Source organism: Artemia sp. Qi Xiang Cuo, chromosome 7, assembly GCF_049724085.1.
Source record: "Artemia sp. Qi Xiang Cuo chromosome 7, ASM4972408v1, whole genome shotgun sequence".
In the NCBI taxonomy this organism is placed as follows: domain Eukaryota; kingdom Metazoa; phylum Arthropoda; class Branchiopoda; order Anostraca; family Artemiidae; genus Artemia; species Artemia sp. Qi Xiang Cuo.
This window is the reverse complement of record NC_142800.1, coordinates 28,867,635-28,891,315: the sequence shown is the minus strand read 5'-3', so window position 1 is coordinate 28,891,315 and position 23,681 is coordinate 28,867,635. Positions and strand designations below refer to the sequence as shown.

At 35.3% G+C, this 23,681-nt stretch overlaps 1 protein-coding gene across 1 annotated transcript in view; it reads right to left on the bottom strand.

The window, feature by feature from the left end:
- The window catches only part of Arp10 (Actin-related protein 10), a 345,788-nt gene extending 322,771 nt beyond the window's left edge, over positions 1-23,017 (bottom strand). Inside the window, exon 1 of the mRNA XM_089091787.1 lies at positions 22,845-23,017. Within this exon, the coding sequence (XP_088947913.1) occupies positions 22,845-23,017 (173 nt within the window). The remainder of the gene's footprint in view (positions 1-22,844) is intronic.
- Between the last annotated feature and the right edge of the window lie 664 nt (positions 23,018-23,681).

The window sequence follows — 23,681 nt, the reverse complement described above, 5'->3', positions numbered from 1 at the left end:
TTCAGCTTTATTTTGGTTTAAAGAAGATCGTTACTTTTCACTGAAAGACTTAATTTGTGAGATAAATTTAAAATTTATATTTGATTGAGAAAAATTCCTTTTTGTGTGTCAAGAATCAACGTCAACAGAAAGTAATACAATGCATGAACTCGGAGATGCAAGGTCTATACACTAATAAAATAGTCTTTGAGTTAATTTTATCTCTACAGAACTTTGATAATCCGCACTTAATTTCAGATTTTTTATTTTCATTTCTCAGAGAAACTTTAGCTTGTTCTCTTATGCACCAACATGAAGTTTTAAGGAGTAGGTTAAGGGTTTTAGTGAAATTATGATTGCAAATTAGGTTAGTTGAACTTATAATAAAAATCTATGAGGTGGTTAAAGTAGTGGTGAATGTAGGTATTTCTTGTTCTAGGCCAGTTTTAAGTAAGGCAGGCCTTAAACGGGGATGTACTCTATCACCGCGTTTTTTTTTTTATTAATGATATTGAGGACTGTTTTAGAAATAGAAATGTCCCTATGTTAAAATTAATGTCACTGAAGCTGTTTTATTTATTATTTGCAGAGGACACAGTATTGCTTGCAAAATCGGTTTCGGATTTGCAAAATATGTTGGAGGTTTTGGATAGTTATTTGGGAAGTAAAAAATTAGTTTTAAATATTGATAAATCAGTTACATTAGTTTTTGGAAAAGAAGAAAGGGAAAAGAATAAGTTTTATTTTAAAGGGAAATAAATGAAAAAAGTAAAGGATTTTATTTATTTGAGTTGTAAGTTTAGAAGTTCAGGGAGGAGGAGTGACCAGGCAAAAATGGCGAGTTGGGCTTCATGGGTCAGAGGGCTTCATGGGCGTTACTGAAGAGTCCACTTAGACATCTAGGACTGGCAAGTATTAAGCTATGGAAGAGAATTTTTGAGACGAAAGTAGGCCCAGCATTGAGTTATGGCGGGGAAGTTTGGGTGTTTGAAAAGAGGAAAAATAGAAAGAATATATTAAGGAAATTTCAGGAAACTTTTAGGGCTAAGCAGGAGATTTAATAGTTTGATGTTAAAGGGTGATCTAGGATTGTTTTCACTGAGAGTAAAAAAACTGGTTAGAATGATAGGATACTGCAAAAAGGTGGCTGGTTTACCAAATAACAGGTTAGTAAACGCAGCTTATCTGGAAGTGTTGCAGGATAGAAGGAAAAGTTCATGGGCTTCCCAGGTGAGATCAATTTCAAACAGTTGTGGTTTATCAGGAGTTTGTAATGATGAAAAGAGGATAGGACTGGTAGTTGGAAATGCAGCAGCATTAGTAAAGGGTGTGATGGAAGATCACGAGATTCAGAAATAGCAATGTGAAATCGGAACCTCGGTGTCCCTCGGCGTTTACCGGCAATGGAAGAAGATATGGGGATATGATATATTTTTTAAAGTAAATCTAAATAGTGGAAATATTAAGTGGTATATATCAGGGTGGGGTAGTTTTCGGGCACCTGGAGAAAGGAGGACATATTCAGGGAGGATGAAATTAAAGGATGGGCCTTATTCATGCCCTATGTGGGGAGAAAATGGCGAGGATTTGCTTCACTTCATGGCCCTTTGTCCCGAATAACAGGATTTAAGGAAGTATTTTTTTTGGTAATGTGGGGATAAGTGAGTGGCTGGTTTCAACAACGGGATCAAAAGGCTATGGGACAAAAAGAAATATGGCAAAATACATGAAATTGGGAATGCCACATCTTGATAGATTTTGTAAGGGGGGATGCTACTACTACCACTAAAAACTCACCACAGCACCAAGCCGCCTGACGACAATACAGCAACGCAAACTCCTTCTCCATCCCAATCTGTTCAAAGCCTCCTTCTTCACACCCTCCCAGGAAGTTCCCATCTCCTTTACAGCTTTCTTTATGACATCCTCCCATTCCAGACGAGGACGACCTGCTTTACGTTTAGCCCTGGACGGTTGGCCGAAAAGGACAATCTTTGGCAATCTGTCATCCTTCATCCACATAACGTGCCCTAGCCTTCTCAACCTTTCTTTCATTATAGCCCTAGAAAGTGAACCACATTTTTCGTACAGCCCACTGTTTGAAATACGGTCAGTCAGCCGGGTATCCAGAACAATCCGTAGGTAATTTCTCCTGAAAACATCTAGTAAATCTTCGTCCGCTTTTCGGAGCTCCCATGCTTCAGAGCCATATTTGACCACTGTCATCACTGTACCTTCCAATATTCTAAACTTGGTTTGCAGATTTATCTTCTTATTCTTCCGAACTTGATTTTAACTGTGAAAAATACCCTGAGCCTTGGCTATTCTACTTTTAATATCTTCACTACTCCCACCATCTTTACTAATAAGACTACCAAGGTAAGTGAAGCTGTCCACCTGATCAATCTTTTCGTTACCCAGCTTCACCTTTTCATCTTCACTTATTCCTAGCCTTAGTGACTTAGTCTTCCTAACATTAATTTTCAAACTTATTCTAGCACCCTGAACTCGCAAAACCTCTAAAACTTCATTCATTCTGCTCAAACTTTCATATAGGATGCTTAAATCATCAGCCAGGCGAGTTTTTCCTCCCCATTTCATTCTATGGTCTCCCATTGCCTTTCCTGTGCTCTTTAAGAAAAAGTCCATCAAAATAATCCATATAAAGGGGGATAGAACACAGCCTTGCTTAACTCCTGATTTAATACAAAGCCAGTCGCTAACCGCATTTCCTACCTTAACCGCAGCAGTGTGATTTTCGTACATAGCATACATCACTTAAATGTATTTGTCTGGTACACAATACAAGGATAAGACCTTTGCTAAAGCTCTTCTATCACAGAATCGAACGCTTGCTTATAATCTATAAAACGGAGGACCAAAGGTGTTTGACAACTAACGCACTTTTTAATTATTAACTTAAGAGTGAAAATTTGGTCGAACATCCTCTAACTTTTCTAAAACCGCACTGTTCTTCTCTTAAAACTTTGTGTACAGCATTTCTCAGTCTAAAAAGTATCATATTACTAAGTAATTTGATACCTACAGAAACCAGACTAATGCCTCGATAATTACGACACTGAATCTTATCACCTTTCTTATACAGTAGTTTAATTAAGGTCTTCCTAAAATCGTTAGGTACTTCCCCTTTTTCAAAAATCATATTCATAATCTTCAGTAACTTATTTCTAATCTCAGAGCCACCATATTTAAAAAACTCATTTACCACACTATAAGCATATGGGGCCTTATATTTTTTTTTATTATTTTTAGTACTGTCGCTAATTTTTCATCACAAAATAAAACTTCCTTCACATCCAAGGTATCACAAACTTTTTCATTTTCCTCTATATCTTTTCCTGCTGTGCTAAACCATTTTGTGGTTTAGCAAATTATCAAAAAGTTCCGCCCATCTCTCTTTAACTCTTTCCTTATTACTAATCGTGGCCCCGTTTCTATCATTAATTGAGACTAGTCCGGATTGATTACTCCCCTCTCAATTTATTGATATGCCATTACAATATTCTGCATTAAAATATCTATTTATCTATCTATACTTCAACACATGCTTATCTGGGATATTCTGAGTATTTTCTTTTTCAAAGTAAACTACTGTCCGATAAATATTGCAATGGATTAGGTTAATTCTGTTATAAGCTACATTGAAAGTATCAATAAAGATGTGTTTCACATGATGGGAGGTGAAAACAAATGAGAACATTATTGATTCTGCTCATGGAAAATGAGATTAATGAGAAATTAAATGAAGTAAAATTTTAACTAAATTTAACCAGTATAACGTTTTTGACAAAGCCGAAAATTTTTTACCTTATTATAATTTAACTCCGGCACGTTTTACAATTTCATAACTGAATGTACAACATTATTCAATCGTTAAATTACAATTTAATGTAATTTATTTAGTATAACTGCTTCTAAGTTAAGTCCAAACTCAACCAGCCCAACGTTTTCACACCACCAAGAATTTTTACCTTCTTGCATTTCAACTCTATGAATTTATAACCTAATAATTTAATTTAACTATTTGATTAAATTCTAACATAATCTGATTTATTTTTAGGTTCTAAAAATTTAGCTCCTAATTTAACCAGCATAACCTTTTCACATCACCGAAGGGTTTTCATCTTCTTTAACTACTTAAACATCCAGCCCAATCAAATTTTACGTACATAACATTCGAATCGAACTGACATTCAAACCGAACTCACATTCAAACCGAACTCACATCACATTCGAACCGAAAATATTATTCTTGGCAAACGGGATTACTGGTAAACTTCATCTTACAAGATAGTTCTACAAAATGTTCATTTGAACGAGTTGAGATAACTTCGAAAAAGGAATGCAAGCGGTTAAAAAGAGGGGGCAATTTATTTTGTGCTTGGAATATTCTGTTAAGCAGCTTATTTTGGGTAGGCACTTAAACCCTTCCCCAGATGGATATTACAGTAAAAATCTCCTACCTTTTTTGGTATGGCTTCTGGCGATTATTATAAACTTCTGAATTTAAGAAAGAGTCAAAACAAATTCTTTAAGTTTAAACATATATAAACATATAAACTCCATACATTTTATATAAATATATAACTTCATACATTTTTTAACTCCGTACATTTTATAATTTAATTTAAACTCCATACATTTAATATAAACATAGAAACATATAAACTCCAGTCGGCTCGATCGCACTATTTATCACATTACATGGTGTTATTTATGATTTTTATTGCGTCCTAACGCTCCTAATACTTCTATTGCTTTCTATTGGTCACTTTTAAAAAAAAAATTTGCGAATTTAAAAAAGAACTTAAAATCATAAAATTAAACTTACTTAATAAACATATAAACTCCTGTAGGCTCCATTGCTCTATTTATCGCTTTCCAGGATGCCAACATGCTGTATTTCTGTCTAGTAGTCAAAGGCATTCTCGGATCACTTGTCATAGTTTGTGTTGGTATAACCGGACATGTTTTCTGGCAAGCGCCATCTTCAACTTGTTTATCAACTTTTTTTAAAAACCTGCTTAACTCACAGCCCATTTTAAACTTTTCAATGCTCTAAAATGTTTAGTAATCCGGTTTTAAAGACATTTGAAAATCAAGTCAGCCCTTAAAACGGGTGTTTCATATTATTAGATAATAAGGGTAATTGGTATATTCAAATTGGTATTTTACTTCACTTTCAAGAATGGCTTAACAAGCAGTAGACTCGGACTGTTAAGCTTCTTCTTCTTCTAACACATAAGAACTATGTATCCTTCCGTTCAGTATTTCAACTAAAACTCTGTTCATGGAAACTGAAAGATAATGCTTTAAAGTATCCTGCGCGGTAAGATTTCTCTTTCAAATAACCAATTTTTATTATTACCAATGTTTGACACATCTTTTTGTACGTATTGATGGATTAATCCAGGGTAAAACGGGCAGAGGAGGCTACCTTATTATAGTATAGCTACTATGACGTACTGTTTGTAATTTACAATTTTTTGGTCCAGGGACTCTTAAATGTAAGAAAATTTGTAGCCCCTCCCTTCAAAATCGTTTTAATTTCATTTGAATATTCACATAACAATGCTTCAACCATTCTTGAAAAAGCACATCCCTTAAAATTTGCCTTAGTGAGGAGGGGGCGTGTAACGCATCCAAAAACAATTATAGGGATATCATTTTCAAACTTTGGAAATTTTTTTTTTTACAAATAATTTGTGACGTAAATGTAAAGATGTAAAAGCATGTAAATTTAAGCTCTTATATTATGCTGAAATAAGATTTACAATAAGAGGATAGCTATCGCCCACAGCGTCTTTATTACAGGCCTAGTCCAAAATTAATATCTGACGATGAAGAGGAATAGGGTCAAAACTACCCCCTTCCCTCACCTTCTAAAATCATCTGAGATGTCGATAAAAGCTAGAAGAGTCAGGCCCAAAGTTATACTTTTTGAGGTTTTTGACCCCTCCCCCTCCACCCGTAGAAAGATTCACTGACCTTCCTCCGCGGTAGAAGATGAATAACTATGTACGATTTTACATCATTTTATGAGACCTTAACTGTAGAAACCTGGCTAAATAAAGCCTAGAAATAATTGTCTGTAATTACCATCTATATGGATTGCATATATCATAGGCAGCGCAATCGCACTGCCTAAGTAAAGAACGTTGTTGGCACAATGCAGTATCTTTGTTTCCTTTAGACCAGGGCACTTCGTATCGAAGGAGTTGTCGTAGAAACTTCTAAAAGGGCTCCTTCGATTGGAAATTGGAGTGGATTGTGCCCTTTTTAATTGTCGAAAGTGATTGGAAGGCAACTAACATCCCTTCCACGCCCACCATCTCCCTAAACACATCCAATCAAAATTTTGAGATAGACATTTTGTTCAGCGTAGTTGATTCCCAGATAGAAATTATGTCAAGGGTTGTAAGTTACTCCCTGGGGGCATATAAAATTTTATAGAAAGCGTTGTCGTAGAAACTTCAAAAAAGACTCATTCGATTCGAAATTCAAAGGGCTAGTGCCCTTTTTAATAGTCGAAAGTGATTGGAGGGCAACTAACCCCCTTCTCATACCCTTCTTTTCCCCAAATACATCCAATCGAAATTTTGAGACAGCCATTTTGTTCAACGTAGTTGAAAGTTCTGGAAATTAGGTCTTTGAGGATGACAACCCACCTCCCCACACACACAACCCTCAGGGTAAGGGTTATAAGTTATGCCCTAGGGGTATATAAGGTTTTCATTGAAAGCGTTGTCGTAGAAACTTCAAAATGGGCTCATTCGATTGAAAATTGAAATGACTAGTGCCCTTTTTAATAGTCGAAAGTGATTGAAAGACAGCTCACAGCCCTTCCATGCCCACCATTTCCCCAAACACATCCAATCCAAATTTTTAGATGGCCATTTTGTTCAGCTCAGTTGAAAGTTCTGGAAATTATATCTTTGAGCAGGACATTCTCCCCACAGTCTTCAGGGCAAGGTTTATAAGTTATGTCCTAGGGGCATATAAGGTTTTTATTGAAAGCTTTGTTGTAGAAACTTCAAAAAGTGCTCATTCGATTGGACAATCAAAGGACTACTGCCCTTTTTAATAGTCGAATGATTTGAGGGCAACTAACCCCCCTCTCACGCCCACCTTTTCCCCGAAGACATTCAATCAAATTTTGAGATAGTCATTTTATTCAACGTAGTTAAAAGTCTCGGAAATTAGGTCTTTAAGGATGGCAACCCCCCACAGCCCTATGGGCAAGGGTTATATGTTATGCCTTGGGGGCACATAAGGTTTTTATAGAAAGTAATGTCGTAGAAACTTTAAAAGGGGCTCATTCATTTAGAAATTGAAAGGGCTAGTGCCCTTTTTAATATTCGAAAGTAATTTGAGGGCAACTAACCCCCCTCTCCCGCCTACCACTTCCCCAAACACATACAGTCAAAATTTTTAGATATCCATTTTCTTCAACGTAGTTGAAAGTTCTGGATATTAGGTATTTGAGAATGCAACCCCCCCCCCCCACAGTCCTCAGGGCAAGGGTTGTAAGTTATGGCCTGGGGTATATGAAGTTAGAATAGAAGGAGTTGTAGTAGAAACTTCAAAAAGGGCTCATTCGGTCGGAAATTGAAAAGGCTAGAGCCCTTTTTTATAGTCGAAGGTGATTAAAGAACAACTAACCCCCCTCTCATGCCCACCATTTCCCCAAACACATTCAATCAAAATTTTCAGATAGTCATTTTGTTCAACGTAATTGAAAGGTCCGGAAATTATGCCTTTGAGGATGACATCCCCCCCCCGCCTTCCCACAACCCTCAGGGCAAGTATTGTAATTTATGCCCTCTTGGCATATATGGTTTTTATATAAAGTTTTGTCATAGAAACTTCAAAAAGGGCTTATTTTATTGGAAACAGCAAGGGCTTGTGCCCTTTTTAATAGTTGAAAGTTAATGGAGAGCAAATAACCCCCCTCTCACGCCCAATATTTCCCCAAACACATTCAGTCAAAGTTTTGAGATAGCCATTTGTTTAACGTAGTTGAAAGTTCTGGAAATCATGTATTTAAAGAAGACAAACCCCCGAGATTCACCAGGGCAAGGGTTGTAAGTTATGCCCTGGGGGCATATAAGGTTCTTATAGATAGTGTTGTCGTAGAAACTTCAAAAGGGGCTCACTCAATTGGAAATTGAGAGGGCTGGTGCCCTTTAGAATAGTCGAAAGTGATTGGAGGGTAACTAACCCCTTAAAAAGGGCTAGTGCCCTTTTTAATAGTCGAAAATGATTGGAGGGTAACTAACCCCCCTCTCATACCCACCTTTTCCCCAAATACATCCAATCGAAATTTTGTGACAGCCATTTTGTGACAGCCATTTTGTAAGTAGTTGATTGGTCTGGAAATTATACCTTTGAGGATGACAACCCTCCACCCCTCATAGCCCTCAGGACAAGTGTCGTAAGTTATGACTTTGGGGCATTTACCGTTTTTAATAGAAATTTTTGTCGTAGAAGCTTCAAAGGGCTCATTTGATTGGAAATTGAGAGGACTAACGGTTTTTATTAGTCGAAAGTAATCAGAGGGCAAATGTCTCCCTCCACGCTTATCATTTTCTCAAACACTTCCAATCAAAATTTTGATATAGCCATTTTATTAAGCCTATCAGAATGGTCTGGAAATTATGTCTTTGAGGATAACAAATCCCCCCAGCCCTCAGGGCAAGGGTTGGTAGTTTTGCCCTGGGGACATATAGGGTTTTTATAGAAAGTTTAGTCATATAAACTTCAAAAGGGGCTCATTGGACTGGTAATCAGACCCTCTAGTGCCCTTTTTAAGAGTCAAAGTGATCAGAGGGCAGCACCCTACACACACGTCATATTGTCCCGAAATGCGTCTAATAGAAATTTAAGATAGCCGTTCTATTCAAAATAGTCTAAATATCATACTGGGGTTGAAACAAACCCCAGAGACTAGGGGCAAGTGTTGTAAGGTATGCCCAGGGGGTATTAAAGGGTTTTATGGAAGGGATGGTTGTTTCACTTCAGAAGAGGCTCAGTCTTTCTCCCTGAAAAAGAGTATGTCAAAATAAAACGAACAGATATTAATCAAAAAAACTTTTTGCACAAAACAAGTTGTTTTTTCTTAAAGTAAAAAACTCCATTAAACCAAAAATGAACAAAAATAGAATCAAATAATCTACCAAGCATAAAATTACCACAAATCAATATTAATAAATAAATGAAACCCAAAACAAACAGAAATTAAAATAAGTCAAACTCAAAACGAGCAGAAATTAATCTGAGTAGGGTTCTAAACCCTATGATTTCTAAGAGCCAGAATATAATTTGTACTTTACTGAAAAAAATTCAAATGTATTTACAGAGAAAATGTGCATTGTCAGTTTAATATTTATTCTTTAAAATCTTAATTAATTTTTGATTTCTTAAAGTTATAAAAGTGAAAACATTTAAAAGAACTTTTTTTAAGTAAAGTACAAATTATATTCTGGCTCTTAGAAATTATAGGGTTTATAACCCTACTCAGATTCATTTCTCCTCGTTTTAAGTAACTTATTTTAATTTTTATTTGTATTGAGTTTCATTTATTTATTAATGCTGATTTGTGGTAGTTGTATGCTTGGTGGATTATTTGATTCTATTTTTGGTCATTTTTGGTTTCATGGAGTTCTTTATTTTTTTTGAAAAACTTGTTTTGTGCAAAAAGTTTTTTTTGATTAGTCTTTTGAAAAAAAAAAATCACCGCTGTATTTTAACTTTGAAACCGAAAAATTGCTGAAAGAGTTTTTCGATAATTCTAAATTGACCGGCAGTCTGAAAATTTTATTCAACTAGATTTTGGCCTCTTCAAGTGGAGAAAACGCCACTTTACTCTGTTGTGATCTCTTTTACTACTTAATAAGGGCAGTAAAACCTAAAATTATGTTACAAAGAGCCCTCTACCGGTTTTCTAGGACTAATGTTTCGGTACAATCACCCATAGGAAAAAAAATAGTTTACTTCTTTGACAATCATTCTCGAAAGAACTTAATAAGAAAAAAAGTTTTTTTCAGCTGAAAGTAAGGAACAACATCAAAAGTCGAAACGAACAGAAATTATTACGTATCTGAGGGGGTTGGCAACTCCTCAATACCATGCTCTTCACGCTAGAGTTTGACTTTTTGTTCCAATTATTTAAGAATAACCATTCGAATAATAAGCTTTTTTTAAAGTTCTTAAAAAAAACCTTTAGCGTGAAGAGTGAAGTATTGAAGAGGGTGCAACCCCCTCATACAGGTAATAATTTCTGTTTGTTCTAAGCTTTAATGTTTTTACTCATTTTCAGTTGAAAAAACTTGTTTTATTGTTTAATTTCTTATATGCTTTAAATAATGCCAGGAAATTTGGCTCCCCCTCAATGGAAAATTCTCTTTCCACACGAAAACTACCTCCATGGATAGATCCTCCCACGTAATCCCCCAACCGGAAAAATCTCCCCTAAAAATATCTGTATACTTCCCAATAACCAATAATATATGTAAAAAAGGGCAAAGTTCATATCTTGCAGCACTTCCCCACGGACGGGGGGGGGGGGGGTCGAGTCAACCTCAAAGACATAGCAACTAGGTCTTTTGACTATGTTGAACAAAACGGCTATCTTGAAATTTTGACCAGGTGACTTTGAGGTAAAATGGGGCGCGGGAGGGGGGCTACCTGCCCTCCAATATTTTTCGTCGCTAAAAACGGCACTATACTTTTGATTTCTGACCAAATGGGCCCTTTCCAGATCCTTTGGGAACACTAGCTCGATACGATCACCCCTGAAAAAAAAACCCAACAAATAACCACACATCTGTCATCTTTCTTCTGGCAAAAACTGCCTAGTTCCACATTTTTGTATATAAGAGCATGAAACCTCCACAGTAGAATTTTCTGATTTGCTGAATCTGATAGGATGATCTTCATTGAGATGACTTTATGTTTTGGGGGTGTTTCAGTCCCCCTTTTTCGAAAAATTCGAATGGCAAGTTTTCTCAGGCTCGTAACTTTTGATGGGTAACATTACTACTAGTACTACTAACAACTCACCGCAGCACCGAGCCACCCGAGGCCAACACAGCTACGCACGCTCCTCCTACATCCCAATCTATTCAAAGCCTCCCTTTTTACACCCTCCCACGAAGCTCCCATTTCCTTTAAACCTTTCTTTATGACGTCTTCCCACCTTAGACGAGGACGACCTGCTTTCCTTTTAGCCCTAGAGGGTTGGCCGAAAAGAACAACCTTCGGCAATCTGTCATCCTTCATCCACACAACGAGCCCTAGCCATCTCAACCTTTCTTTCATTATAGCCCTAGAGAGCGGTATTGAACCAAATTTTTCGTACAGCCTGTTGCTTGAAATACAGTCAGTCAGCCGGGTACCCAGAACAATCCTTAAGCAATTTCTCTGGAAAACCTCTAGAAAATATTCTATTTTTAAATACGGCTTCACGGAGCTTAAAGTCGGAGAGATAAATTGATATTCTAACGAAACCATAATAGTTTAGCTAGGAAAATTTATGAGATGAAGAGATTAACGTAGGAAAAGGGTTTCCTAAAAATCTGAACTGTGAAAGCACTGAGATGCCAAACAAAAGGAACACGATGAAATTACTTTTAGGGATTATTTGGGCGAAACGGTTTTAGACAGCTTATGGAATTATTTCGGTGAAACCGTTAGAGACGTTGATTTAAAAGATGATTTAAAAGATGATTTTTGAGTGTGGTCGTTATAATACACAAGTTTCATTGAACAGTGTTGTGAGGTCCCCTACCCCAAACCCAAAGGGTTCCAATCCCTCCCCCCCACCCCGAAGGAAGTCCCCGGTACTCAAAGGTTCCCAGGGCTCCCACCCGGCCCCCAGACCCTCAAAGGCCCACCCCAGGCCCCCCAAAGGCACATCGAGCTCCCAAAAGACCACCGGGGTCCCAAAGGCCTTCACCCGGTCACCAAATGTCCCCCAGGCTCTCAACCGGCCTCCAGGACCCCCAAAGGCCCTCCACCGGCCCCCACAGGTCCCCCAGGCTCCCAAAGGGCCCCCCACCCTCCCCTCCCTCTCCCTCTCCTCCCCACTCCTCACCGTCACCTCCCTCTCCCTCTCCTCCCCACTCCTCACCGTCACCTCCCCCTCCCCCTCCCCTTCTCCCCTCCCCTCCCCTCCTCCCCTCCCCTCCCCTCCCCCTACCCAATTTTTTAATATTTTTTTTTCATTGAGAAACAAAAGGGACACCCAACCCCAAGGGTCCCCCAAACACCCACCCCCGGCCCCCCAAACACTCCCCACACCAATTTTTTAATAATTTTTTATTGCTTTATTATTTCTTTTCTGAAAAAGTTTCATTCATAATGTCATTCCTAAACCAATTTTCCAACCTCAAAGAGTCCCCACTCCAATTTGTAAATACTTTCTTGAATTTTCTAAAATGGTATTTTTTAACTTTTTACTTTCCGACCTTTCTCACAGAGTCATATTTAAAGTTCTATTCCACATATTTTCCCGGAACAAGAGAAGTCCCAAGACATAAAAAATTTTAATTTCAATTCTAAATTTTTCCGTAGAAGATAGGAAAATTTATGCTATGAGTGTGATTATTTTCTATGAAGATAAAAAATTTCACTTTAATTCTAAATTTTCTTAAATTCAGTTCTGACCATTCTCAAAGAGATAAAAAAATTTAAAGTTCTGTTCCAAATATTTCCCCGGAAGAAGAAAAGTTCGACTTCTATTCTGAATTTTCTCAATGAAAATGAAATAAGTTATTTGATCAATTCTTTTTTCCCAAAATAATAAAAAATTTTCCACTTCAATTCAGATTTTTCTCAAACAGATGAAAAAATTTAAAATACTGTTCTAAATTTTTCATAGAAGATAGAAAAGTTCTTGTTCTCTTCTGAATTTTATCAAAGAACATACTTGATTTCTAATTTCTCCAGATAAAATAAAAGGCTTCTACTTAAGTTTTAAGTTCACCAAGGAAGAGAAAATTTAAAGTTCTGTTCTAAATTGTTCTGTAGAAGATAGGAAAAAGTTATAGTATGATAGTGATTATTTTTAACGAAGATAAAAAGTTTCACTTTAATTCTAAATTTTCTTAAATTCAGTTGCGACTTTTCACATATAGATGAAAAAAATTTAAAGTTCTGTTTCAAATTTTTCATAGAATATTTGAAAATTTATGCTTTTATCGTAAATATTCAAGTTCTCTTCTGAATTTTACCAAAGAACACAATTCAATTCTAATTTCTCCAGAGAAAATAAAAAAGCTGCCACTTCAGTTTTAAGTTTGCCATGACATAAAAAATTTAAAGTTCAGTTCTAAATTTCTACATAGAAGATATGAAAAGTTATACTATGATTGTGATTATTTTCTATGAAGATTAAAAGTTTCACTTCAATTTTAAATTTTCTCAAAGAAGTGAAGAAAAGTTCAACTTCGATTCTGAATTTTCACAATGAAAATGAAATAAGTTATTGATCATTTCTATTTTCACAAAATAATATAGAAATTTTACACTTCAGTTCAGATTTTTTTCAAACAGATGAAAAAATTTAAAATACTGTTCTAAATTTTTCATAGAAGATAGAAAAGTCCTTGTTCTCTTCTAAATTTTATCAAAGAACATAATTATTTTCTAATTTCTACAGAGAAAATAAAAAGTTTCCATATCACTTTTAAGTTTACCAATACATAGAAATTTAAAGTTAAATTATAAATTTTTCCATCGAAGATAGGAAAATTTATACTAGGAATATTATTATTTTCTATGAAGATAAAAAGTTTCAATTTAATTATAAATTTTATTAAATTCAATTCCGACCTTTTTCAAAGAGATGAAAAAAATTAAAGTTCTGTTCCAAATATTTTCCCGGAAAAAGTTCTAGTTCAATTTAAAATTTTCTCAACGAAGTGAAGAAAAGTTCAAGTTCTCTTCTGAATTATAATTTCTCCAGAGAAAACAAAAATCTTCCACTTCAGTTCTTTATTTCACAAAGACATAAAGAAATTTAAAGTTCAATTCTAAATTTTTCGGTGGGAGATAGAAAAATTAATACCTACTTGTGAGACTAAAAATGAAGATATTTATGCAGAGTTTCAACTAACTATGGCTAAGTTTACTAAATACAATCTATTTTCTTGCGAAAACACACAAACTCATAAAAAATGTTCAATGTTCCTTTATTACCTAGGCAATTAGACTAAAAATTAATAAATCTATGCATAATTTTAACTAGATATGGATAAGTTTGCTAAAGACAAGATATTTTCGCGCGAAAACACAAAACATCAGAAAAAATTCTAAATTTTCCCTTAGTACATATGCAATTGTTAATAAATGAAGATATGTATGTATACTTTCAATTATCTATGGATAAGTCTTATAAAGACAATCTATTTTCCTTAGAAAAAACACAAACTAGTAATAAACATTCTCAATGTTCCTTTATTACATACATAATTATGCTAAAAAGGAAGATATTTTTGCACAGCGTCAACTAGATATGGCTAAGTTTGCTAAAGACAAGCTATTTTCTTGCGAAAACACAAAAAATAATAAAAAATGATCAATGTTCATTTAGTACCTACTCAATTAGTCTAAAAATGAAGATATCTATGCAGATTTTCAACTAGCTATGTCTAAGTTTGCTAAAGACAAGCTATTTTCGTGCGAAAACTCACAAAATGAGAAAAAATGTTCAATTTTCCTTTAGTACATATGCGATTAGGCTTAAATGAAGATATTTATGGAGAGTTTCAACTAGCTATGAATACGTTTGCTAAATACAAGCAATTTTCTTGCAAAAACACACAAAATCACAATTAAAATTTACAATTATCCTCTATTACCTAAGCAATTAGGGTTAAATGAAGATATTTATGCAGAGTTTCAACTAGCTATGTCTAATTTTTCTAAATACAATATATTTTCTTGAGAAAACACACAAAAATCATAATCAATGTTATATGTTCCTTTAGTTCATACGCAATTAGGCTAAAAATGAAGATATTTATACAGAGTTTCAACTAGCTATGGCTAAGTTTGCTGAAGACAAGCTATTTTCTTGCGAAAACACACAAAATAATAAAATTTTTTAAATTTTAATTTATTACATAATAAATTTTGCTTAAATTAATATATTTATGAAGAGTTTCAACTAGCTATGGCTATGTTTGCTAAGGACAATCCATTTTATTTCACAAACACAAAACATCATAAGTTAAATTTTCAATTTTCCTATAGTACCTACGAAATTAGGCTTAAATGATGATATTTATGCAGAGTTTTAACTATCTATGGCTAAGTTTGCTAAAAACAAGCTATTTTATTACGAAAACACACAAAATCAGAAAAAAGGTTCAATGTTACTTTAGTTACTACGCAATTAGGCTTAAATGAAGATATTTATGCAGAGTTTCAACTAGCTATGGCTATGTTTGCTAAAGACAAGCTATTTTCTCGCGAAAATACAAACAAAATCAGAAAAAATGTTCAATGTTCCTTTAGTAACTACGCAATTAGGCTAAAAATGAAGATATTTATGCAGAGTTTCAACTAGCTATGGCTAAGTTTGCTAAAGACAAGCTATTTTCTTGCGAAAACACACAAAATCAGAAAAAATGTTCAGTGTTCCTTTAGTACATACACAATTAGGCTAAAAAGAAAGGTATTTATGCACATTTTCAACGACCTTTGGCTAAGTTTTCTAAAGACCAGCTATTTTCTTGCCAAAACACACAAAATCTGAAAAAAATGTACACTTTTCATGTAGTGCATACGAACTGCGTATTAAAGGAATATATTTATTCAGGGTTTCAACTAGCTATGGCTAAGTTTGCTAAAGACAAGCTATTTTATCGAGAAAACAACCTCTATCATAAAAAATGTTCTTTTTTACTTTTGTAACTAATATTTGCGGATGTATTGTATATCTGTTTGATGATTTTAATCGTGATCTTTATTATGTTGCTTACGACTCGATATATTCTTGCTAAAACACACTAAATCAGAAAAAAATTTTCATTGTTCATTTAGTACATACACAACTAGTCTAAAACTTAAGATTTTTATTCAATGTGTAAGATAGCTATATTTTCTTGCGAAAACACACAAAATCAGAAAAAAATGTTCAATGTTCCTTTAGTACCTACGCAATTAGGCTGAAATGAAGATATTTATGCAGAGTTTCAACTATCTATGGCTAAGTTTGCTAAAGACAAGCTATTTTCTTGCGAAAACACACACCAACAGAACAAAAGTTCAATGTTCCTTTAGTACTTAAGCATTTAGTATTAGATGAAGATATTTATTCAGAGTTTCAACTATCATTGGCTATGTTTGCTATAGACAAGCTATTTTCTTGAGAAAACATACAAAATCAGAAAAAATGTTCAGTGTTCCCTAAGTATATACACAATTCGTCTATAAATGAAGATATTTATGCACAGTTTCAACTAGCTATGGCTAAGTTTGCTAAAGACAAGATGTTTTCTTGCGAAAACATACAAAAACATAAAAAATGTTCAATTTTCTTTTAGTACCTATGAAATTAGGATGAAATGAAGATATTTATGCATATTTTCAACTATCTATGACTAAGTTTGCTAATGACAAGTTATTTTATTGCGAAAACATCCAAAATAAGAAAAAATGTTCAATCTTCCTTTAGTACCTACGCACTTAGGCTTAAATGAAGATAGTTTTGCAGAGTTTAGAATAACGATTGCTAAGTTTGCTAAAGACAAGCTATTTTCTTGCGAAAACACAAACAAAAAGTTACGCGCCTGAGGAAATTTGGCTGATTTTCGAAAAAAGGGGGAAAGACACCCTAAAAGTTATAGAACCTTAATGAAAATCACACCATCATATTCCGCGTATCAGAGAACCATACTATAGAGGTTTCAAGCTCCTATCTACAAAAATGTGGAATTTTGCATTTTTTGCCAGAAGAAAGATCACGGGTGCGTGTTTATTTTTATTTATTTTTTCCCCAGGGGTGATCGTATCGACCCAGTGGTCCTAGAACATCGTGGGAGGGCTCATTGGAATGGAAATTAAAAGTTCTAGTGCCCTTTTTAATTGACCCAAAAATGGAGGGCAACTAGGCCCCCTCCCACGCTCATTGTTTTCCCAAAGTCACCTGATCAAAATTTGTAGATAGCCATTTTGTTCAGCATGTTCGAAAATATTATAAGTATTTCTTTTAGGATGACTTAATCCGCCGAAGTTCCCGGGAGGAGGGGTGAAAGTTATGAACTTTACCCAATGTTAACATATAGTATTGGTTATTGGGAAGTATACAGTACAGACGTTTTCAGGAGATATTTTTCCTGGTAGTGAGGGGGGGGGGGGGGTCGGGCAGGGACGTACGCAGGGAGGGGGTCTCCGGGCCCGGGCCCCCCGAAATCTCATGATTTTTTCATTTTCCCATAATTTTCTGATTTTTCTCACAGAATAATGGGTTATAAAGATTTGACCCCCCCGAAACAAATTGGCCCCCCCCGGAAAAAAATTCCCGCGTACGTGCCTGGGGTCGGGGGTTATGTAGGAGGATCTTTCCATGAAGGAACTTTTCATGGGGGAAGGGACATTGCTATGAAGGGGACGCCGGACTTCCCAGCATTATTTAAAAAAATATCAGAAATTAAATATAAAAAAACTAGTTTTTCAACTGCAACAGCAGCAACATCAAAACTTTAACCGAACAGAAAATATTACATATATGATTGGGTTCACCCCCTAAATTTTTTAGTACTTTCATAAGAGCTATTTATTCTAATTAACGGCCTTTGTGATTAAGCGGTCATTTTTAAAGAATTGGAACAAAATTCGAACTTTCGCTTAAAGAGCAAGGTATTGACTTGGGGGGTGAACCCCCTAATATACGTATTAAAAATATATAAATATAGAAGTTCGTTACGTAAGTTAATTCGTAAGTTACGTATATTTATTACTAATAAAAACGTTCGTAAATAAAATGAAACAAGTTTCGAGAAAGCCATTTAACCAAATAAAAGTAAATTAATATGGAAATTTTTTTTTAATTATTCATGTACTGTGAGCCATGATCAAAACCTGTATTTATTCAAAAACGTTCAAAAATTAAATAAAAAAAACAAGTTTTTTTAACTGACAGTAAGGAGCGTCATTAAAACATAAAACGAACAGAAATTATTCCGTATACGAAAGGGGCTTTCCCCTCCTCAACGCCTCGTTCTTTACGCTAAAGTTTTTATTGTTTTAAAAAATAAAGTTCTTACAAAAAGTCAAACTTTAGCGTAAAGAGCGAAGCGTTGAGGAGGGGACAGCCCCTTTCATATACAGAATAATTTCTGTTCATTTTAAGTTTTAATGTCGCTCCTTACTCTCAGTTAAAAAAACTTTTTTTTTATTTAATACCATACAAGGATAAAACCTTTGCCAAGGCTCTACTATCAGCTGAATAGAACGCTTGCTCATAATCTATAAAACTAAGGACTAAAGGTGTTTGACGACTCAGGTACTTCTCAATTATTAACCTAAGGGTAAAACTTTGGTCGCCATATCCTCTACCTTTTCTAAAACCGCATTGTTCTTCTCTTAAAATTTTGTTTACGGCATCTCTCAGTCTAAAAAGTATCATATTACTAAGTAATTTGCTACCTACAGAGACCAGACTAATGCCTCGAAAATTACCACACTCACTTTTATCACCTTTCTTATAAATTGGCTTAATTAAGGTTTTCCTAAAATCACTTGATACATCCCCTTTTTCAAAAATCATATTCATAATCTTCAGTAGCTTATCTCTAACCTCAGAGCCACCATATTTAAAAAATTCATTTACTACCCTATCAGCACCTGAAACCTTATCATTTTTTAATCCTTTTATTACTGTCGTTAATTCTTCCTCGCAAAACAAATCTTCCCTCACAACCAAGGTACCACGAAGTTTTTCATTTTCCTCTATATCTTTACCTGCAACTCTATCTCGGTTTAGCAAATTCTAAAAATGTTCTGCCCATCTCTCTTTAATTCTTTCATTATCGCTAATTGTGGCTCCATTCCTATCTTTAGCTGGACCAAGTCCAGATTGACTACTCCCTCTCAATTTATTGACATGGCAGTACAATATTTTAATTATTATTATTATTATTATTATTATTATTCATTTATTGTCTGTCAAAAAAAGGTACAAAAGGTACAGTAGACGGAGTAATCACTAAAGAAAACAAAAAGAAAAAAAAAAGAAGAAAAAGAAGGACACAAACACATTACTTTGAAAACGGGATAGAGATTTATTAATGCTAATATTAGGGTCAGCTAGCTTATACAAATGAATAATTTTACGGTTAATATTATGCCGTCTAGCTGCATCTTCCAAATCCTCGACAATTTTATCCATGGCCTCCACTTCTTCATATTTTATTGCTTTCTCCACTTTCTTTACATTCCTTTTGTTTCCATATGATCTGTCACTCAGATAATCCTTGCACAAGTCCTTTCTCCTTTCTATTAAACATAAGGCTTTTCACTTATATTCTTAGCTGGAGTCCTTGCTTTCTTCCATACGACACCTTCAGCAATTTCACAAAAAAATGATAGGTAACACTAAACTTGTTGAATTTTATATATTTTGAATAAGCATCAAAATTTTATATTTTATATGTATATTGTTATCAAGACTGTTTCTTAGAACTTTAGTTACTATTGAGCCGCGTCGTTCCTTACTTGCCCTTCGTTACCACGAACTGTTAGAAAATACAAAGATGCACATTTATGTGGATGAAACCTCTGTAACAGGTTTTTCTGATATTTCAATTTGAAGGTGTAATTTTCACCCCTCTAAACAATTCAATCCCCTATAAAATTTTAAAAATACATGCTATATCTCTGTTTCTGGGCAAACCTACATAGTGACTGAAAAATAATGTGTTTCAAGTCAATATTTTATATTGTTCTAATTTTCAAAATGGTTGGATGGTGTAGTGATTTAAAGCATGGGCCCTTTGGAAACTTGATAAAGTAATGCTAAACTTTTCCCAAAGGCATTGTCCTTAGGTAGCTTAAACACTCACTTGAGCTACTGCCTATCTAACAAGAAGCAGTAAAAGTGTTTTTTCGCTACCTCATTTTTAGCTTGATATTAAAAAAAAGAAAAAAAAAAAATGTGTATTGTACAGACGGAAAACAAGGTGCGTTTTTAATCTTCGCAGAATAGAAGAAAAATTGTGATTTTTGAAAATCCTGGTGGAGCCCAACTAAAATCAGGAAATTCTCAAACGGGCTGAGAAGAGGCAAAAAATATTTAGTAAAGAAATTAGAAATTAGAACTTAGAACTTAGAAATATTTAGCAGAGTAAAGAAATTAGATGGAGGGACCAAAACGTGAAACTCAGAATGAACTGCGCTGGAGAACGAGCTCTTGCAGCTGAGTTGGCCCTATGCGCATGCAATGAGCTTGCAGTAGAAGTAGTGGTTGTACATTAAAAATATGTTGTACTTTTTCAAGTATTCTTATAGAACACTCTGATGCTTCTAGCCTTAAAATTGTTGACAAAGGTTGGACAAAGCCCAGGCTTATAGGCTGTAGCCCTTGGCTGCTTAGTTTTCAGTCAAATGTTAGACTACTTTCTGGCTTGTGTATTATCAAACAGTTCGTGGTAACGAACTGTATAGTAAGAGCGACTCGTCTCAATAGTAACCGAAACTCTAAAAAACCAAATTTTGATACCAATAGATACATCAAAGAATTGGACTTTTATGCTGATTTTCAATATAAAAGTTTTATCAAGTTTAGTTTTACCCATCAAAAGTTACTAGCCTGAGAAAATTTGCTTTATTTTCGAAAAAATGGAAAGACATCCCCATAAAATTCATAGAATCTCAATGAAAATCACACCATCATATTCAGCTTATCAGAAACCTTACTGTAGAGGTTCCAAGCTCCTATCTGAAAAATGTGGAATTTTGTATTTTTTGCCAGAAGAAAGATCACGGATGCGTGTTTATTTGTTTGTTTCTTTTTCCCAGGGGTGATCGTATCGACCCAATGGTTCTAGAATGTCGCGAGAGGGCTCTTTCGAATATAAATTAAAAGTTCTAGTGCCTTTTTTAACTAAAAAAAAAAAAAAAAAAAATAGAAGCACTTTTTACAAAAAAATACATTTTTGATGTCTTTTCATACTGCAGTCTTTTGAAAGATGTTTGATTTTTGAAATAAGTCCGATTTCTAACACTCATTGTCTACTAAGCTTTACACTTTTGGCAATTCACACTTTCCTACTTTTGGCAGTGTTTTGGGCCTCATACTTACAAGAGCCATTCCTAAAAAGATGGCAGACCAAGCAGGAGGTCTGGGTAGGTCCAAAACTACTCATGGATAGATAATGATAATACCAAAAAACAATAATACCAAATCTGTCGGCTAGTACATCATCAGTTGTTTGATTCTGAAATTGTAAATGAAATGAAAGTCCATCGAAAACCGGATACTATACACAAACATTTTAATATCATTCTCGATCATTTCCTGGAAGGGGGGGGGGGACTGGAAGTTGGATAAAAAATAAAAATTACAAATAAGGAAGTCTTCAATGCAATTATTCAATTAAGGAAGTGGGTATTCCTGTACTAAACGGACTCTTTTATGTACTGCTAGTTTGGCTATTGCTAGTGAAATAAAATAAAATAGGATGAATTTATAATAGTTTAAAAACAAATTTGGGCTATATATTTGCACGCTGGGGGTGTGTAAAGCTTAGCATATATCATTACGTAACCTAACCTAGGTACCCCCCCTAAACCCCAAAAAACAGCAGTTTAAATATCGTATATGCAATGAAAACCACGCGCTACATTGTATTACTCTATAGCGATGTCTTGAATTATCCTGTCAAACACGGGTTTTTCATGACTGGTTTCCATTGCAGTATATAAAAGAGTCCGTTTAGTACAGGAGTACCAGGAATTGCGACAATGTACAGTGCAACATTGTGCTGTGCAATATTGTAAGGAAGTGCATTCATTGTACAAATTCAATACGGGAAGTTACCAAATCTACTAGTCTTGTATTTATTGGCGCCATTTCAGAAAACCTCCGGGGCGGGGGGGAGTCAAAGATCAATTTCGGGCCCTTATTCAGACTCAAAATGTAATTACTCTGTTTGACAGACTATTCTTCAAATTAGTCTTCGAATACACATTAAAGCAACGTAATTTATTTAGATTTTGTCCTTTGCAACCTGGTTAGGGACCAGAAATTCGTTACAAAATGGAATATCTACCACACAAATTAAAAACTTAAAGTTACGCGCAGTTACTTAAGCAATGGATATCTCTTTGGCTTCATTTTTGCGAAGTCGTCCACAAGCTTTTCAAAATCGAGCTCCTTCACTGCAGCCTTTTCAGAGAACATAAGGACCAAATACAAAAGTCACTCGTTGTCCATTGTTGCCCAATGATAATCCTTCACAATTGTCAACATAGAGAAAAATCGTTCTTTTGAGCATGTTGTGAGTGGGAGTGTGAGGACTACCCGCACGACCTCAAGAACCTAAGAATAAGCTTCTTTCAATCCTCCTAGGCTTTCGAAAAGACCTAAAGCGTTTGCTGGTTTCTGTGGAAGCTGCGACACATATGCACGAGCTATCAAAGCTTGACTCTTCAGCTCTATAACATTGATGCCAACCTTATCGAAGTTTGTCGCGATCTCGAGAAGTAAATCTGTTTTCATGAAGTCTTCAGATATTGGGGTAAAGGATTGTATTACTTCTAGTACTGCCAGCTGGACAGTAAAACGCTCTTCAAACTTATTTACTGCTCTGTCCACAACCTCGTTGAACTATTTTTACATTTTCTCTTCGGTTCTTGTGCCCTCAGATTCAGTGCTGTGCTTTCCAAGTGTTGATATCATCAAATAGTCCCTGAATCTTCCGGATATCTTATGAACTCGTTTTGATTCTGCTGGTTTGGTTGAAGCAAGAGCGCTTGTTTCCAGCAGATCAGCTCCGGCATTAATAGCCATCTCCTTAGACTTGCCGTATAGGAATTGAAAATACTCGACATCACGTATTGTCTTCAGTTGGTTTTTATTTTGGTGATTAAAGTGCAGGCGTCTCACATGATCAGATCTGGGGCCTGCAGTTGTTCAGAAAGAGGGTTGATCACAACAAGAGCTTCGTGAATGACATGCCAACTGAATATGAAGGGACACGACTCTAGTTGATTCTTAAGACCTGTAGCTTCTGCTGCTTCCTCCCTGCCAAAAGATTCTTGAACAACAAACAGAACTGCGAGTATGCAGTCCTATCTTACCAGAGTCTTAGACACTGATCTATACCAGTAAGATCAACTTGCCACAACTGTCGTTTCAAGCGTTAGCACGGCTACGTTGACAGTTTTCTGGGCCTCTACAATCAACTGGTATTGAGTGTTGCTGTTAGAAACAAAATCATAGCTGTTTGCAAAACTGAAAATACTGACGAAATCCTTCGTTTTTTCTGCATACAATCGTCAATAACAAGGTTAAGTCTATGGAAATGACAGTGAGTGTACATCGTTTGCGTTGCTCTTTCCCAGAGACGGGCCTGTACTCCTGAGAAACGTCCGCTCATTACACTTGCCCCGTCATAGCACTGTCCAACACATTTTGACCAGTCAAGGCCGATACCCTTTATTTCGTTGTAAAT